Source organism: Scyliorhinus torazame, chromosome 5, assembly GCF_047496885.1.
Source record: "Scyliorhinus torazame isolate Kashiwa2021f chromosome 5, sScyTor2.1, whole genome shotgun sequence".
Lineage (NCBI taxonomy): Eukaryota > Metazoa > Chordata > Chondrichthyes > Carcharhiniformes > Scyliorhinidae > Scyliorhinus > Scyliorhinus torazame.
Genome location: NC_092711.1, coordinates 274,447,286 through 274,464,723, shown reverse-complemented (window position 1 = coordinate 274,464,723; position 17,438 = coordinate 274,447,286). Strand labels below are relative to the sequence as shown.

The 17,438-nt window shown below is 44.8% G+C and overlaps 1 protein-coding gene across 7 annotated transcripts in view; it reads left to right on the top strand.

Annotated features, from left to right (window-relative positions):
- Nucleotides 1-10,501, top strand: part of LOC140421148 (uncharacterized protein C8orf48-like) — an 87,483-nt gene extending 76,982 nt beyond the window's left edge. For all 7 annotated transcript variants that reach the window (XM_072505591.1, XM_072505594.1, XM_072505593.1 and 4 more), the window contains 2 exons: nt 6,950-7,102; nt 10,329-10,501. In XM_072505591.1, the coding sequence (XP_072361692.1) occupies nt 6,950-7,102; nt 10,329-10,433 (258 nt within the window). In that variant the 3' untranslated portion in view covers nt 10,434-10,501. The remainder of the gene's footprint in view (nt 1-6,949; nt 7,103-10,328) is intronic.
- Nucleotides 10,502-17,438: the final 6,937 nt, after the last annotated feature.

Genomic DNA, 17,438 nt, shown 5'->3' with positions numbered 1-17,438 from the left:
AATCTTTGCAACTAAAGTAAACCTCCCATTTGAGATGGGTCGGCTGGCTTCTCTTGGCGTCAGGAAGACTCAATTTCCCTCCCATTAGGAAAGCTGCGAATGAAGAGTATAAGTATTGCTGGGAACTTGCCAATTTCAATCAAATGAGACACAAACACCAATATGCCTCTCGCCCATATGACCAGGCATACAGAACAATCACTCTGGATCAATTCTGCAGTCACTGGATGGCAATCTGGATTGGGAATCTTAATTTTGTTTCCCAGTTTTAGCCCCTGGGGTGCTGATATTAAGTGTTAATGCCCAACTGCTACCTCAGTTTTCCTCAGCTAAATTAACACAGACAAGAAGATGAGATTTTGTTTCATATAATTTTGATTATTTGAAGCTGGGTATGTGTCAGCCAAAATAAAATATTACTTATGGAGAGGAATGACGTTCAGTCTGAAAAATAAGTAATATTTAGTTGAATGCATTAAAACGTAATGGGGCTTGGTGGTGATATAATGCTGGCAAAAATGACATTCAAGCGATGAATGGGTTTGATATGTGTGTTGTGCAATAGCTCAATGTTCAGTTTAAATCACAAATGTTGGAAAATTAGATTATGTGAAACTAGTGCTAAAGATTATTCAAAAGTTACAGCCCGACGATTACAGTGGAACATTCATTATCTATATGCTCATTATTCACTGTAATTTTCATGTTACACAACCTTACATAAAATCATAGATCCATCTATTACAGCACAGAAGGAGGTAATTGAATCCACCATATTCCTGCCAATGCATTGGTAGCGATATCCAAAACTGAACCAATTATCTTTGTCTCTTGCCGTAGCCTTTCCTCCACTTCAAATATTCATCCAACTTTCTCTTAAAATTTTGAATGGTCGCTGCCTCAAATATTTTCTCTGACATACGTTTCTGTGCTCTCATGGTGTTAAAAAAAATGTTTTCTAATATCTCATTGGCTTGGTGACAATTTTCAATTGATGACCCTATGTCACGGTGCTGTCGTTAATGTTGTCAAATGACACTTGCACAGGGCAGCCTGCTCACTGATGCTCAGTTTGGGTTCTGGAAGAACCATTGGATTTCTTTTTTTCAATTTTTTTTCCAATTAAGGGGCAATTTATCATGGCCATTCCACCTACCCTGCAGATCCTTGGGTTGTGGGGTGAGACCCACGCAGATATGAGGAGAATGTGCAACCTCCATACGGACAGTGATCCAGGGCTGGGATCAAACCTATGTCCTCGGCGCTATGAGGCATCAGTGCTAAGCCCTGTGCCACCGTGCTACCCCTAGAACTACTCAATTTCTGACGTCATTACAGCCTTGGTCCAAACATGGACAAAAGAGATAGAGTCCAGAGTTATGTGTGAATGCTTGCTCTTGACATGAAGGCAGCATTTGACCAAGTGTAACATCAAGGAGCCCTTAAAACTGAAGGTAATGTGAATCGGGGAAAACACTTCACTGATTGGCATGATACTTATCACAAGGGCAGATGCTTATGGCCATTGGACGCTACAGGTGTTCCTCAGGGATATGTCCTCGGCCAAGCCAGCTTCAGCTGTTTTATCAATGACCATTCTGTTGTATTTCTGTTTGCTAAATAAAAATGTAATAATAATAATCTTTATTAGTGTCACAAGTAGGCTTGCATTAACACTGCCATGAAGTTATTGTGAAAATCCCCTAGTCGCCACACTCCTGCGCCTGTTCGGGTACATGGGCAGAGAATTCAGAATGTCCAAATTTTCTAACAGCATGTCTTTCGGGATTTGGGAGAAAACCGGAGCACCCGCACAAAACCCTCGTAGACACGGGAGAATGTGCAGACTCCACACAGACAGTGACCCAAGCTGTGAAGCGAACCCGGGTCCCTGGCGCTGTGAAGCAACAGTGCTAACCATTGTGCTACCTTGCCGCCCAGACGAATCTCACACTGGACTGGTAAATTAAATATAGGCACGGTTTGATTTGATTTGATTTATTATTGTCACATGTATTAGTATACAGTGAAAAGTTTTGTTTCTTGCATGCTGTACAAACAATGCATACCGTACATAGGGAAGGAAGGAGAGACTGCAGAATATCATGTTACAGTTATAGCAAGGTGTAGAGAAAAGATCAACTTAATACGAGGTAGGTCCATTCAAAAGTCTGATGGCAGTAGGGAAGAAGCTGTTCCTGAATCGGTTGGTACGTGACCTCAAACTTTGGTATCTTTTTCCTGACGGAAGGAGGTGGAAGAGAGTATGTCCGGGGTGCGTGGGGTCCTTAATTATGTTGGCTGCCTTTCTGAGGCAGCGGGAATTATAGATAGAGTCAATGGATGGGAGGCTGGTTTGCGTGATGGACTGGGCTACATTCATGACCTTTTTTAGTTTCCTGCGGTCTTGGGCAGAGCAGGCTCCATACCAAGCTGTGATACAACCAGAAAGAATGCTTTCTATGGTGCATCTGTAGAAGTTGGTGAGGGTCGTAGCTGACATGCCAAATTTCCTTAGTCTTCTGAGAAAGTAGAGTCGTTGGTGGGCTTTCTTAACTATAGTGTCGGCATGGGGGGACCAGGATAGGCTGTTGGTGATCTGTACACCTAAAAACTTGAAGCTCTCGGTCCTTTCTACTTCATTCCCATTGATGGAGACAGGGGCATGTTCTCCACTATGCTTCCTGAGTCGATGACAATCTCCTTCGTTTTGTTGACATTGAGGGAGAGATTATTGTCGTCGCATCAGTTCACCAGCTTCTCTATCTCATTCCTGTACTCTGTCTCGTCATTGTTTGAAATCCGACCCACTACGGTGGTGTCATCAGCAAATTTGAAAATCGAGTTGGAGGGGAATTTGGCCACACAGTCATAGGTGTATAAGGAGTATAGTAGGGGGCTGAGGGCACAGCCTTGTAGGGTGCTGGTGTTGAAGATGATCGTGGAGGAGGTGTTGTTGCCTATCTTTACTGATTGTGGCCTGTGGGCTAGAAAGTTCAGGATCTGGTCACAGAGGGAGGAGCCGAGGCCAAGGTGTTTGCAGATGAGTTTCGTAGGAATGATGGTGTTGAAAGCTGAGCTGTAGTCAATAAATAGGAGTCTGACATAGGTGTCTTTGTTATCTAGGTGTTCCAGGGTAGAGTGCAGGGCCATGGAGATGACGTCTGCTGTGGACCTGTTGCAGCAGTAGGCGAAGTGTAATGGATCAAGGCAATCCGGGAGGCTGGAGTTGATTTGTGCCATGATTCGGTTTATTTGAAGATGTAGTACAGGATTCCTCAACAGACAGATTTACTATAAAGATTCAAATAAAATTGTCAACAGGAAAGTACCACTGCAATTCTTTCATACCACATGCTGCTAGCTAAGCTGAAAGCTCCTCTAAACAATGTCTGCTGATGACATGGTTTACATCCTGGCTACTTACACCAGTACACTGGTTTAGCACACTGGGCTAAATAGCTGGCTTTTAAAGCAGACCAAGGTAGGCCAGCAGCACGGTTCAATTCCCGTACCAGCCTCCCTGACCAGGCGCCGGAATGTGGCGACTAGGGGCTTTTCACAGTAACTTTATTGAAGCCTACTTGTGACAATAAGCGATTTTCATTATTCATGAGCATATTCTCTCTTAAAGCAATATCACAAAACTTTTCTTCATCAGAAGGCCAGAAATGGGGATGTTCACTGATGATTGAAGCATTCAGTACCAGTCACAGCACCTCAGATCCTGAAGCAGTCTGTATCCATATGCAGCAAGATCTAGACGACATTCAAGCTTCAGTATGATAGGTGACAAGTAACATTTATGCACTCAAGTGCCAAGCAGTGGCCATCTCCAACAAGTCAGAAACTAACTATTGCCCCTTGACATTCAATAGTATTACCATCTCTGAATCCCCCACTATCAGCATCTTGAAGATTATCATTGTTTAGAAAATTAACTGGACCAGCCATGTAAATACTGGACTACAAAAGCAAGTCAGAAACTGGGAATTATGTGTTGAGTATGTAACCTCCTGACTAGCTAAAGAGTGCTCACTATTTACAAGCACAGTTAGGAATGTGATGGACCACTCTCCACTTGCCCGGATGAGTGGAGCCCCAACAACGCTCAGAGGTTTGACACAGTCCAGGACTAAGCACCCTAATTGATTGGCATCCCTTCCACCACTTTGAACATTCACTTCCTCAGGGGCAGCACAGTGGTTAGCACTGCTGCCTCACGGCGCTGAGGACACGGGTTCGATCCCAGCCCCGGGTCATTGTCCGTGTGGAGTGTGTTCTCCCCATGTCTTCGTGGGTCTCACCATCAGAACCCAAAAAAACCTGCAGGGTAGGTGGAATAGCCCCTTAATTGGGAAAAAAAGAATTGGGTACTCTAAATTAAAAAAAAAAATTCACTTCCTGTACCACCAACACTCAGTGGCAGCAGTGTGTACCACCTACAAGATGCACTGCAGCAAATTCCGAACACTCTTTCGTCAGCATCTTCCAAATCCACAAACTCTACCACCTAGAAGGACAAGGGCAGCAGTTACATGGGAACACTACCATCTGTAGAGTTCCCCTCCAAGCCACACAGCATCCTGATTTGAAACTATATCGCTGTTCCTTCACTGTCACTGGGTCAAAATCCTGGAACTCGGCTCCTAATAGCACAGTAGGTATGCCTTCACCACATGGGATGCAGCGGTTCACAAAGGTTGGTACCACCACTTTCCCAAGAGCAATTAAGGACGGGCAATGACGTCCACATCCCAGGAGCCAGTAAAAAAAATTGCAACGAGAAGAAATTCTAAATCAGAATTTACTGTAAGAATAACAATGAGGTTAACAACATCAGTGTTATCTGTATACAAATTGGACAGCAATCTCAATTCAGTGCCGATGTGCAGTTTAAGACAAAAATTCTGAAGTAGCTAATTGAGATGTGCCTCCTTCATAAGCTGTGTGAAAATGCCCTCTCAACTTTTCACTCCCCAAACAAATTTTTTGAATGGATAAAGTTCCTGTCTTATCAATGCTAACTTATGATCGAAGTAAGGGCTTGTTTCTTTCAACCTAAGTACCCCTGTTAATAGTATTTTAAATGTTAATTGCAGCCAAGCAACTTTACTAGCACTTAAATTAATAATTGCAAGTATAGATCCTTACTCCAGCTTTCATTTGCTATTGAAGACTTTTTAAAAATGCTTTAAAAATATATTTTGCTTAACCCTTTTTAACCAATATTTATTTCCTTCTATTTATTGTGCTTTCTTGCATAATTGGTATTGGATTTATTACTCAGGTTTGCACTTCCTGATTCAGACTCTATGGGCAGGTTTTCACAAGCGAGGCAGGAAACGCAAGTCAGGAAATCTCCCAACTCCACAGGCCTATCCCCATGGAAATGTACCCTGCAAGTGCGTTATCGATTCAGGCCTGCTGCCTCCAGAGGCAGTTCGGAGGCAGCGATGGAGACGGCAAGTGCCGATGTGGGCTGAATAGAAGGCTTTAGCCCATTTTTATAAAAGGCTGTTTAAGCCCTCTCGCCCTCACCCCTCACTCCCAGGCCCACCCCCTATTCCTCCTCATATCCCCCATTCTACCTCCATGCTACTACATACCCTCCCCTGTGTTCCCTCCAGAGCCACTCACCCAGTATCTGCCAGAATTTTTCCCCTGGCGGAGTGCCCCTCACAGTCCAATTGAATCACTCAGAAATGTTTCCACTCTGTTCAATTTAGATGCATGCCTCCAAGGCTGCCTCCTGTGGTCAATTAGGAAGCCATCTCCCAGAAGATTACTGTGGGAGACTTTCTGTTGCCAAGTGCAGGCTCAGGATCCCATTTTTTCTGACATTGGCATCTTATAGCCAGGGCCAGAATCCAGCCCTATGTAGCCCCAATCATCCTGACTGACTGCGCAAGAAAGATTTGATGCACGATCAATGACCACTAAAGCGAGGTTGTAGTCCAACTGAAGGCTTTAATAAGCTAGATGTTTCCCCCAGCAGCTCAGGTACAGAATGAAGGCTGCTGGGGCGGCACAGGCTCTTATACCCCGCCTTGCAGGGCGCAGCTACCATACAGCTTGACCAATAGGAAACATACAATATCTACCAATGGTGTTCCAGCATTACCAGGCACCGTAATACCTCGACACAGACTACCACAAGCTTCAATTCAGTTTCTATTATGCCTAGTGCGCACATCTTCTGTGCCAAGGTATTTGCTGGTCGCATATGTACAAAACCAGCAATTATATAATAGTTTGGATCGAAGTTGTGCATGTGAAACCAACTTTTAAATATCCTTAATTATCTACCAATATTCAAGTTTCCATGACTGGGCCTTTTCCATTATGGCGAATGACTAGGCCCCTCTGTGTTTTAATTTCCACAGAATTATATTCCGCTAAAAAAACACTGAATGAGCTATAACACAGGTGTCATTTTTAATAATTTCAATGAAATTACTTTGTCTAATATTTTAACTGTGATTACAACCCATTTAAAGTGAGTTATCATGTCCCTAAAATAGCAGACAATTAAGCTAAAATGTACTAATATCGCACAGCATAATATCTAGGTTACAATGTTTGATGGATGTCTGCTTAGTTTCTCAACTTTTACATGCACGTGTTCTATCCTAATGTATAAATGATATAATAATTGAAAAATTTGTGAATGAACAAATGGAAGCTATTCAACCAAGGTTCACACTCTGATTGCTGTCTATTGGCATCTGCTGGAAAGCATATGTGGTGGACATGGCTAAGCACAGGACTGGACTCAGCTGTAATTTTAATCACAGCCTTCGCACACTTAAAAAGATTTCTTGGGTGAGGGCCTGGATAGCTCTTAGTGCTTGTGGAACTGGAACTGAACAAGAATTGAGGAGGCAAAGAACGGGTCTTGCTTTGTGCTCATTGTTGCCTCTTTTTCGTTACAATTTTGCCTTTTTAGATAGTGGAAACTAGCATGCATCAACCCTCCAGATGTGTTGCCTGCCTCGAGAAAGTCAGTAAGCTGGCAGAACACAACTTCCTCCGCATCAAGAAGACACAAATGGAAGAAGCTTCACTCCAAGAAAAAATAGAGGAACACCTTTATACCAAGGTATGCTGCTTTATTTTCACTTAAGTTTTTGGCATGGTGTTGGATGGGAGGATTGCACGCTATTTCCTTCATCTGCAGGGTTCAATATCTTTTCACCCTTTCCTACCGGATGTCCCATCTCTACATCACCCACTTGCATATGTGGGACTATGTGGGGTGATTTTCATTGTCACCTACTCCATGGATGTGAGGATGACAGGCAGCACTCCTCCACTTGTGCAAGACCTTCCCATTGCATTGTGTTCCCTCGTCTGCTGTAAGGACAAACAAGAATAAGGCAATGCTGGCCACTTCCACCAATTCTCGTAACTCATTCAAATAGGTTGCTGCATCTATCTGTGATGTCATGTCATCAACAGTACCAGGCCTCTAATCCTGAGTCAATAATTATTCTGGGCATACATTTCTCCCAGGTTCATGAACACCATATGGCCTCAGGCTGTTCTGTGTCTGTTGATGGCTGTAAACCTGGAAGCCTGTCTTGGGGGCGTAACATTACAATCACCTTGTCAGAACAAGGAGAGTCATTAACCTTTTGCGGCACTGCACCCAAGTCTTCTGGACAATACTGCAGTCATGGCATTTACTGCTACCTCCAGCCATGCCTGCTTAGTTTGATGGGGTGACATTCTCCTGCCACTTTCCAGGAACAAGACTCCTCACCCCTACTGCCTACTTGGATTGGTAATTTATTGGATGCCCTGCCCTGGATGCTAGTACGCTGACCCTCCTCCTCCTGATCTCAGGTTTCTGTCACCCTGCATGATATCAGTCCCATTATAATGGCTGCTTATGCCTGTAAACCGGGTTTGTGTATTAACGCTGGGATTTTGTTCCTCCACAGGGATCCCACCTATGGTTGGAGAATCAGTGGGAGCCCTGTGACGCTCCTGTGAGGGAGGTCCAATGCAAATTAAGTGCACCCAGGGCCAGCATAAGGCCTCCCAGGGGAACAAGAATCCATGCCCCCATTGAGTCAGCAGCACTGGGTACAGTAATGCTGGTAATGCTCCCAAGGCCTGCCCAGAGGGTCGCTGCTCAGTAGGGCAGGGTAGAGGTTGTGGGGAGGGATCGCTGACAAGGGGATCGGAGGCAGGAGCAGGGAGATGGGTTTCAGTGAACACCCCACTCCACTTCTGATGCCAGATCTGGCCAATTGGGCATTGAGTGACTGCCAATGAGGGCCCACATTCCTAAAAAATTGCAGGGGTGGCATTTGGAAGCCATGGGAAACTCATGTATGTCCAATTAATTCCTGAGCCACGACTAAACTCTGGTGGGCTCATGGATAATTGGTGTCAAGTGCTTCATTAATGAGTTTAATTAACATCCCACCATCAGTAGGCCGCCAAATCTGCCGCCAGCCAATTAGCTGCCCACATCAGTCAAAATAGCAAAATAACATGCTGTGACTAACTCGCCCTCCAGTGTGGGGTCAAGTTCTGGTTCTGATATCCAATCCCTACTCCTCTTTCCGATATTAAAAAACCAAAGCTTCTATAGCCTTCCCTCAAACCTCGAAACACTAGAGAACAGCTTTGTGGCTTTTCTCTACACTGCATTCAGTGTTTTAGTGGCTTCCTGACATTTTATCTAACTCTTCGACCTCCAATTCCCACCCCGTTGCAGTTTTGCATCTGTCAACTTCAGACAAGGCAGAACTAGAAATTCCCATGTCCTCTGTTTTATGGAAGAAGAATTGGAGGACTATTGGAATGACGCCATGTTACTCAGGCACCACCAGGAGGCCGACAGCAGAGCTGTTCCTGCCTCCACGTATCTAACAGTTTTGCTACACAATGGAGGTTATCACTGAGTGGAAGCACATGCAGCAATCCAAACTGCTGCCAACGTTCAACACTATCAGTGGTTGTCTAGGTTAAAAATCACCCTGAGATTCTTAGTTATTGTATGATTCAAGCCTGCCACTTGAGACTTTACTACGTAGGCAGAGCAACTCCACACAGCTGCCGCAGCACATCATACATTCATTATTTGCCAGAAGTGAATATTACAACCATTGCCTCATTGTACGCCAACAGCACTGTGGAGACTGCAATATGAAAAGAGTGGCAGGATTTGGAAAGATCCAAGTTGTCAGATTACACCCACATGGTCATTCTGACAGCGGCTTCTGACAGGACTCATAAGCTGAATATGGCCCAAGGGCTGTAGTTTGCACAGCACAGTCTTGCTACTCCTTCAGTCTTGCCAGCCCGGGAGCTGATGGTGTTGATTCAAAAGTGTGAACTTTAATATATTTTTAAATTGTTGCTTTTGTAACATTTGAAAGGAAAAATTGATTTCAAATTTATTTTCATAAACCCAAGTAGAAATTGCTTGAAAAAGAGAGCAGGTTAATCAACACATGTAGAAAGAAATTGGATTGCCCCCGAATCCAGACACTAGCCCAGCTCATTGAACTCACGTGATGCAGACCGTATCAAGGTCACGCAAAATGTGTCTGCCAGCCTCATTTGCTTCCTGTCGGTGCCTCGCCATCCCAGAGGCAAATCATCCACCCTGGGAAGAATGAAAATTGGATGCCTCGAATTCTCAAAGCAGATTCTGGGGGAATGGGGGTGTTTGGAGTGAGAGACAATCAGAGGGAAGCAAATCTCAGCTGGCAGTGAAGCATTAGTTTAAGATGGAGCCAGGAGGAAAACCCCTGCTTTCCCAGCTCCATGGTAAGGCGAGTAAAAAAAAAATTAAAAACTCAACTTGCCAGTTACCCCCTCTAAAGTCAGCTGGTTTGGCTGCTCAGAATACCGACAGGAGCCTGCACACCTCGTGTGGTCATGCTGCAGCCAGTCACAAACAAATCTGAAAAGGGACCTCACACAAGCATTGCCCCATCACACCCCCACACGCACAGAGCCAAACTTCTGTTTCCCGCATGAGTCCTGAATTCTATACCTTTACCAATATGGCGGGGTGGGTAGGGGTGGCGCTCATTCCACTGAAGAATATGTGAGTGTGCCCCTTTTAACGGACTGAAGGTTGAAGGATAAATTGGAATTTTGGGAAAATCTACCTTTCCAACTTTACTAGAATGTTTTCCTCACAACCGTCAGTTTAATTTAATTGTACACGCCTACAATGTCACAGTGTGTGTTTTCTTTTTCAATCTGTTAGCTATGTTAATTTTCCAAAATGTTTTTATTTCAGATATCAGCATTTGTAACTTTCCTTAATTCTACCCTCTTTCATCTGTTTTTTTTTGTAGGATGCACTTACACAGATTGGAGAAATACATAGTGGCCTTCCAAAATACTCAGATGCTGCTTCCCTGGTGTGGAAGAGATTACTTGATAGAAATGCCCCAAATTAACTCTGTAATGCTTGGACCTTTCGCAGCAGAGCACAGTTTTGAAGAATAAAAAAAAAAGCTCAGTTTGATCATTGATACTGAAATGCTTATTTTCCCTGACTGAGAACAGTCTAATAACAATCTCACTAAAGTTAGCCTTTACAAAACAATTAAGTGAGAAGCTGTTTACTAATACTTTAAATAGGCACTAATACCAGTCCCCAAAAGTTATTCTTTAATATAATCCAGGGTGACATAGTCCACAGGCCTTGGTTCAATTCTCAGTCCACACAGAATCATAGAATACCTGCCGTGCAGAAAGAGGCTATTCGGCACATCGAGTCTGCACAGAACTTCTGAAAGAGCACCCCACCCATGCCCACTCCCCTGTCCTAACCCCATAACCCCATCTAACCTTTGGACACCAAGGGGCAATTTAGCATGGCCAATCAACCTAACCTGCACATTTTTGGATTGTGGGACAAAACCGGAACACCCGTAGGAAACCCTTGTTAACACGGGGAGAATGTGCAAACTCCACACAGACACCCAAGGTCACAATCAAACTCGGGTCCCTGGCACTGTGAGGCAGTAATGCTAGTCACTGTGCCACTGAGCTGCCCATAAGATAGGCTTCAGAGATAGGCTAATTAACAGGAAACAGAGACCCGTAAATTAGTGTTTTTCTAGTTAGCAAGATGTGACAAGTGGTGTGCCACAGGAATCAGTGCTGGGCCTCAACCTTTTTACAATTTATGCAAGTGACTTGGATGAAGGGATCAAAGGTATGGTCACTAAATGTGTTGATGATACAGAGAAAGGTAGGATAGTGAAGAGGACCTGAGGTGGCTACAAGAGGGTATAGATAGGTTAAGTGAGTGGGCAAAGATCTAGCAAATAGATTATAATGTGGAAAAATGTGAAATTGTCCATTTCGGCTGGAAAAATAAAAAAGGAGCTTATGACCTAAATGGTGAGTTTACTGAGCTCTGGGGTGCAGAGGGATCTGGGTGTCCTAGTGCATGAATCGCAAAAGATTAGTATGCAGGTACAGAAAATCATTAGGAAATCTAATAGAGTTATATTATTTCTGCAAGGGAAATTGAATACAAAAGTAGGGAGGTTATGCTTCAGTTACACAGGGCATCAGTGAGACCACAGGTTAAAGAAAGATAAGGACCCAAAGTTGTTGCCAAAGGTGCTAGCAGCGCAAATTGGGGACTGTGTGCCGAGGATGATAGGGGAGGACCAATCGTGTTTTGTGAAGGGAAGGCAGTTGTCGGCAAATGTATGTATGCTACTTAATGTAATTATGATGCCCTTGGAGGGGCAGGAGCTAGAAGTAGTGGTGGCAATGGACAGTGGATGCTGAGAAGGCCTTTGATCGGGTGGAGTGTGTGTATTTGCTGGAGGTGCTGGGGCGTGTCGGGTTTGGGCAGGGGTTTGTGGATTGGGTTCCGCTGTTGTACAGGGCGGTGGTTGCGTGTATTCAAATGAACCAGATGAGTTTGGGGTACTTTGGGTTACATCGTGGGACAAGACCGGCGTGCCCACTCTCCTCGTTGTTTTTGCCTTGCCAATAGAGTCGTTGGCAATGGTGCTTGGTGTGTCAAATGATTGATAAGGGGTTGAGCGCGGGGGGAGGGGGGGTGGTTGCCGAGCATAGAATTTCATTATACGCAGATGATATGTACAGTACCCAATTATTATTTTCCAATTAAGGGGCAATTTGATGTGGTCAATCCACTTAACCTGCACATCTTGGGTTGTGCGGGATGAAACCCACGCAGCCACAGGGAGAATATGCAAACTCCACACAGACAGTGTCCCGGGGCCGGGATCGAACCCAGATCCTCAGCACTGTAGGCAGCAGTGCTAGCCACTGCCCATGCAGATGATATGTTATCATATATCTCGGACCTGGTGGGAAGCATTGGAGGGATTGTGGAGATTTTGAGGAAGTTTGGCCAGTTTTGGGGGTACAAATGGAACGTGGGAAAGAAAGAGGTGTTCCCTTCAATGCTAGAGGGCAGGAGAGGAGGTTAGGGGAGTTGCCGTTCAGGGTGGAAGGGATGGATTTTAGCTATTTAGGAATCCTAAGGTGGCCCAAATAGGCAAATTGAACTTGGCACGATTGGTAGAAAGAATGAAGACAGCTTTTAAGAGGTGTTACTGACTGGGCGCATGCAGATGGTGAAAATGACGGTGTTGCCCAGGTTATTGTCTGTGTTCCAGAACCTCCCTATCTTTGTTCCCAAGTCCTTTTTCATGAAGGTCAACGGGATCATTCTGGGGTTTGTGTGTGGGGGAAGATGCCACGGGTGAGGTGGGTATTCCTGCAGAGGGGGTGGGGGGAGGGAAGACTGGCGTTGCCGAATCTGATAAATTATTATTGAGCTGTAAACATTGCGATGGTCAGGAAATGGGCGGTGGAGGAGAGCTAGGTTTGGGGGCAGATGGACGTGGCGTGGTGTAGGGGAATGAGTTTGAGGGCACTGTTGTTGGCACCTCTTCTGTTCTCACTTGTCAGGTACTCTGTGAACCCTATGTGGTTTCTGCGTTGTGGGTGTAGAGCCAGTGCAGGCAGCATTTCGGATTGGAGGGCATGTTGTTGTGGCCATCGATATGTGACAACCATAGGTTTGTGCCAGTGGGGCTGGATGCAAAGTTTCGGGGGTGGCAACTGGTGCGGATAAACTACTTTAGGGACTTTATATAGGGGCAGGTTTGTGGGGCTGGAGGAGTTGGAGGAATTATATGAGTTGCCCAGGGTGAGGAATTTTGTGAGGAGAGATGTGCCCCCTTCCTGCGGCTGCCGCCTCAAGCCTTGTAGGACAAGTTGTTGTCGGAGGACGATACAGGGAAGGGGAAAATGCTGGATATTTATAAGGAATTGATGGAGAGGGAAGGGGCTCCGGTGGAGGAGATTAAGTGCAAGTGGGAGTAGGAGCTGGGAGGGAAGGTGTGGGCCAGAATGTAGTTAGAGGCCTTACGGAGGGTGAATGCATCCTCGTGCAACATTAGGTCTCATCCAGTTTAAGGTGGTGCATAGGACTCACATGACAGTGGCAAGGATGCAACGGTTCTTTGCGGGGGTAGAAGTCAGTTTTGGGTGGTGTGCGGGGGGGGCGGGGGGGGGGGGGGTGGTGCAAATCACATCCACATGTTTTGGGTGTGTCCAAGACTGAGGGGGTTCTGGTAGGAGTTCTTGGATGTTCTGTCTGAGGTTCTGGGTGTGGGGGTGGCCCCGAATCCGGAAGTGACGTTATTTGGTGTGTCGGAAGATCCAGGAGTCCGGTGGGGTTGGGGGTGAGGGGAGGTCGATGTATTGGCCCTTGCTTCCCTGATAACCCTGAGACAGATTTTGCTGTGTTGCTGTCGAACGCAGGGATATGGGTGAGTGACCTGGCAACATTCCTGCGGTTGGGGAAGGTCAAGTTCACTTTGCGGGGGTTCGTAAACGTGTTCACCCGGAGGTGGAAATCATTCATTGATTTCTTCAGGGGGATTGATGGGTCAGCAGGGGGTGGAGGGTTGGGGTTGAAGAGGGGGGTTTGGTTTGGGGAGGTTGGGGGGAATCAGGAGTGTAAAATTGGGAAGGCAGGATGTAGAGGGGTGTTGGTATCAGGGGAGGTTGGGGATTTGTGGTTGTTTGCTTGGGTTGATGTTTTGGTCTTCTGATATTTTGTGTATATATATATAAAAGCCTTGAGTAAAAATATTTTTTTAAAAGAGTCTGCACCAACCCTCTGAAAGAGCACCCTACTGAGGCCCAATCCCCCTAGGGGAAATTTAGCATGACAGGTGAGATGAGTGGGTAACAGATGGAGTGTAATGTGGTGAAGTGCAAGGTTATTCACTTTGGTAATAAGAATAGAAAATCCGAATATTTTTAAAAGGTGTGAAATCTGTAAATATTGTTGTTCAGAGAGACTTGGGTGTGCTACAAGGAACACAGAAAATTAGCATGCAGATAAGGCAAGCAAATAGGAAGATAAAGGGGGGTTTGGGCTTTTATTGCAAGAGGATTGAAGTACAAGAATAAGGAGGCCTTGCTACAATAGCACAGGGATTTGGTGAGACCACACCTGGAGTACTGTGTGTAGTTTTGAGGAATTTGTGCGCTCTGGAGTCTGGAAGAATGAGAGATGAAACATAATATTCTGAAGGAGTTTGACAGGGAAGACTGAGAGGTTGTACTGGTTGCGGAATCTGGAACACAGGGGGCACAGTCTCAGGATAAGACCAATCATTTAGGACTATGTTGAGGAGAAACCTCTTCACTGACAAGATTGTGAATCTTTGGAATTCTCTACCCAAGATGGCTTTGGATGCTCCAATGTTGAATATATTTGAGGCTGAGATAGACAGATATTTGGTTACTCAGGGAACCGAGGAACGTGGGGAGCAAGCAAGAAAGTGGAGTAACGGTTGGTGATCAACCGTGATCATATTGAATGGCAGAGCTCGTTCTACCGGCTGTTTGGTTTATTGCTGCTCCAATCCCTTATGTTTTTATGTTCTTATTCGTATACACAAAGCACATTTTGCTATGTTTTTCTATCAACTCTAATGTGGACAACCCAGCCAAAAATGCACAGAGGTGAAAAATAGTGGACACGACGCCATGAATGAGCAGTTTGTGGCAAAGAAGATTCAGAAAAAGCACCCACCTGATGGTTTTGAAAGGAATTTACCTGAATGTTTATTTGTGGAGAAACTGAAGTGAAGGATCAAAGCTCATAGTACCCAACCTGATCAGTGAAAATATTAACAACAACCAAGAATTGGTGCCTTTATTGGAGAAAAGCATCCCTGAGTATTTACACATTGCTGCCCTGGAAGTAAATTGGGCGGTCAACATTTTAGTAGGGAGTGGGGTCAGGGAGTAGGGTATTAGTTTCAATGGTGAGATGAGATCATGGAGGTGGAGGCAGAATTGAAGGAGGAGGAGTAGAGGACGAGGCATCCAGGTCACCAACACTCTGGATGGGCTGTGAGCAGTAAATCACATTCAGATTCCCTTGGAAACATTCCCACATTACTGTTGCTTCACAATTCCTAACCTTTCTAATCCTATGCCATCACCCTCTGGGATAAAATCCTGAAATAAGAAGCACCACAAAAAACATTCCTTAATGACCTTATACACTTCCATTAATGTAGCTTCCAAACCCTTCATCATGACTGGAGGCCCACAAGTGTTTATGTGGAGTGCATTCTCAGCAGCTCCTGTGCATTTGATGCTCAACTGAGTCCTTTGCAGCTGAACCCATCTGCGACTTCACTCTCCGGGAAACTTGCATGCACAATATCCTTTCTCCTTGGCCTGGCTGTAGCCCTCTCATTCCCAGTGAGTCATCATGTGCAGATCCTGCCTCTATCCTACCATTTAAACTGTGTGCAGTACCTGTACTTGAACTTGAGGCGGTGTGCGTCTTAGCAAATGACAGTGCTTCTTCATCAGACACTTGCTATTGTTGGTGCTCCCTAATATGTGGCGGTGCTATCTGGCCAGATAACAATTCTTAGGTATCTGAAAGCAGAAATACTTCTGTCTTGCCAGTATAAATGTTGCTTTCTTGTGATCTGCAATATTGTTTTGCAAGAATCACCAAGGGAAAAACAGTCAAGAAAAAAGAAAGAGAGTGTAGAGAGACCAAAACACATCTCCAAGGCAGTTATTACATCTTGTTGGAAGTACAGTGATCTGTATCTACCTCTACCTCTCACTCCGAGAGCTGGGATTTAATAAACTCAAAGCACATTTTAAAAGGGGTGTTATCTGTTTCGCACCTATTAGAGAAAACATTCCTAATTTCCCATTTTCCCAACACATTAGTGTAAAACCCTAACAACACTTGCTGTCACATTCATCATCGTTCTTCTAAAAAACAAAACCTCAGCTGCACCTGTCAGGAGCGGAAGATGATTTCTCAACTGGAAGTGCATAAACAACTAATCGCTGAGATCTCCATCTCGAAAGGCTAAACTGAGATTGCTTGTGACCTTCAGTCATATATACCTTGGGACTTGCTGCAAGTAGCAGCATTTATGTTTCAATCCTGTCCACCAGCAGAATTGTAGGTCAGGACTTTGCTGGGTCTGCAAATCTGCTACAGTGTTGTTCATTTGCCAGTTATCTTAAATCCGTGTCCTCTAATTATTAACTCTTTAAACACCAGAAAGTTTTTTTTATTGACCTAATTAAGACTCTTCATGATTTTAAACACCTCCAATACATCTACCCTCAACACATTCTGCTCTAAGGAAGACATGCCCAGCTTTTCTCACCTCCCCATTTAACTAAAGCTCCATATCCCCAGTAACATTATGAATGTGGCTATAGGGATTTATAATGTAAAATGTTGATAGGACATACACACAAATGCAAGTGTTTTTTAATAGATTATGAATACATAACCATTCTTAATTGCATTACTATGCCAAATGCAGACTTGAAGGTCCTAGATTCAAATCCTGGACTGTCAGAAGCCACGTGTCATGATATTCATATAAACATATCATGGTGCAAACACACACACACACTGATGGACAGATCAACGGACCAATCAACACACACACAACATCACAGCCAATCACCAGTGAGAGCACACGCACTATAAAATGGGGAACACCACAGTTCCCGCTCATTCCAGCAGGAGATAGCTCAGGGCACAGAGCTCACAGCGTGCCACTCAGACATACACCATGTGCTGAGTGCCTCTCTAAGATAGTGCAAGGCGTGGGTCCACAGGTTAACTGGTAAAGTACGAACCACAGCCAGAAGTATACAGTAGATGTTATCAAGAATAATAAAACAGAGTTGTACCATCTACAACTGTGTTGGTTCGTTTGTATAGCGGAACACCCAACACGACACCATGGTATCATACTTTAGCAACAATCAGTGACTTCAGTAAAGGAATGAGAAAATGATGAACCAAATCTGGTTGCCTGGGGTGGCATGGTGGCACAGTGGTTAGCCCCGCTGCCTCACATTGCCAGGAACCCGGGTTCAATTCC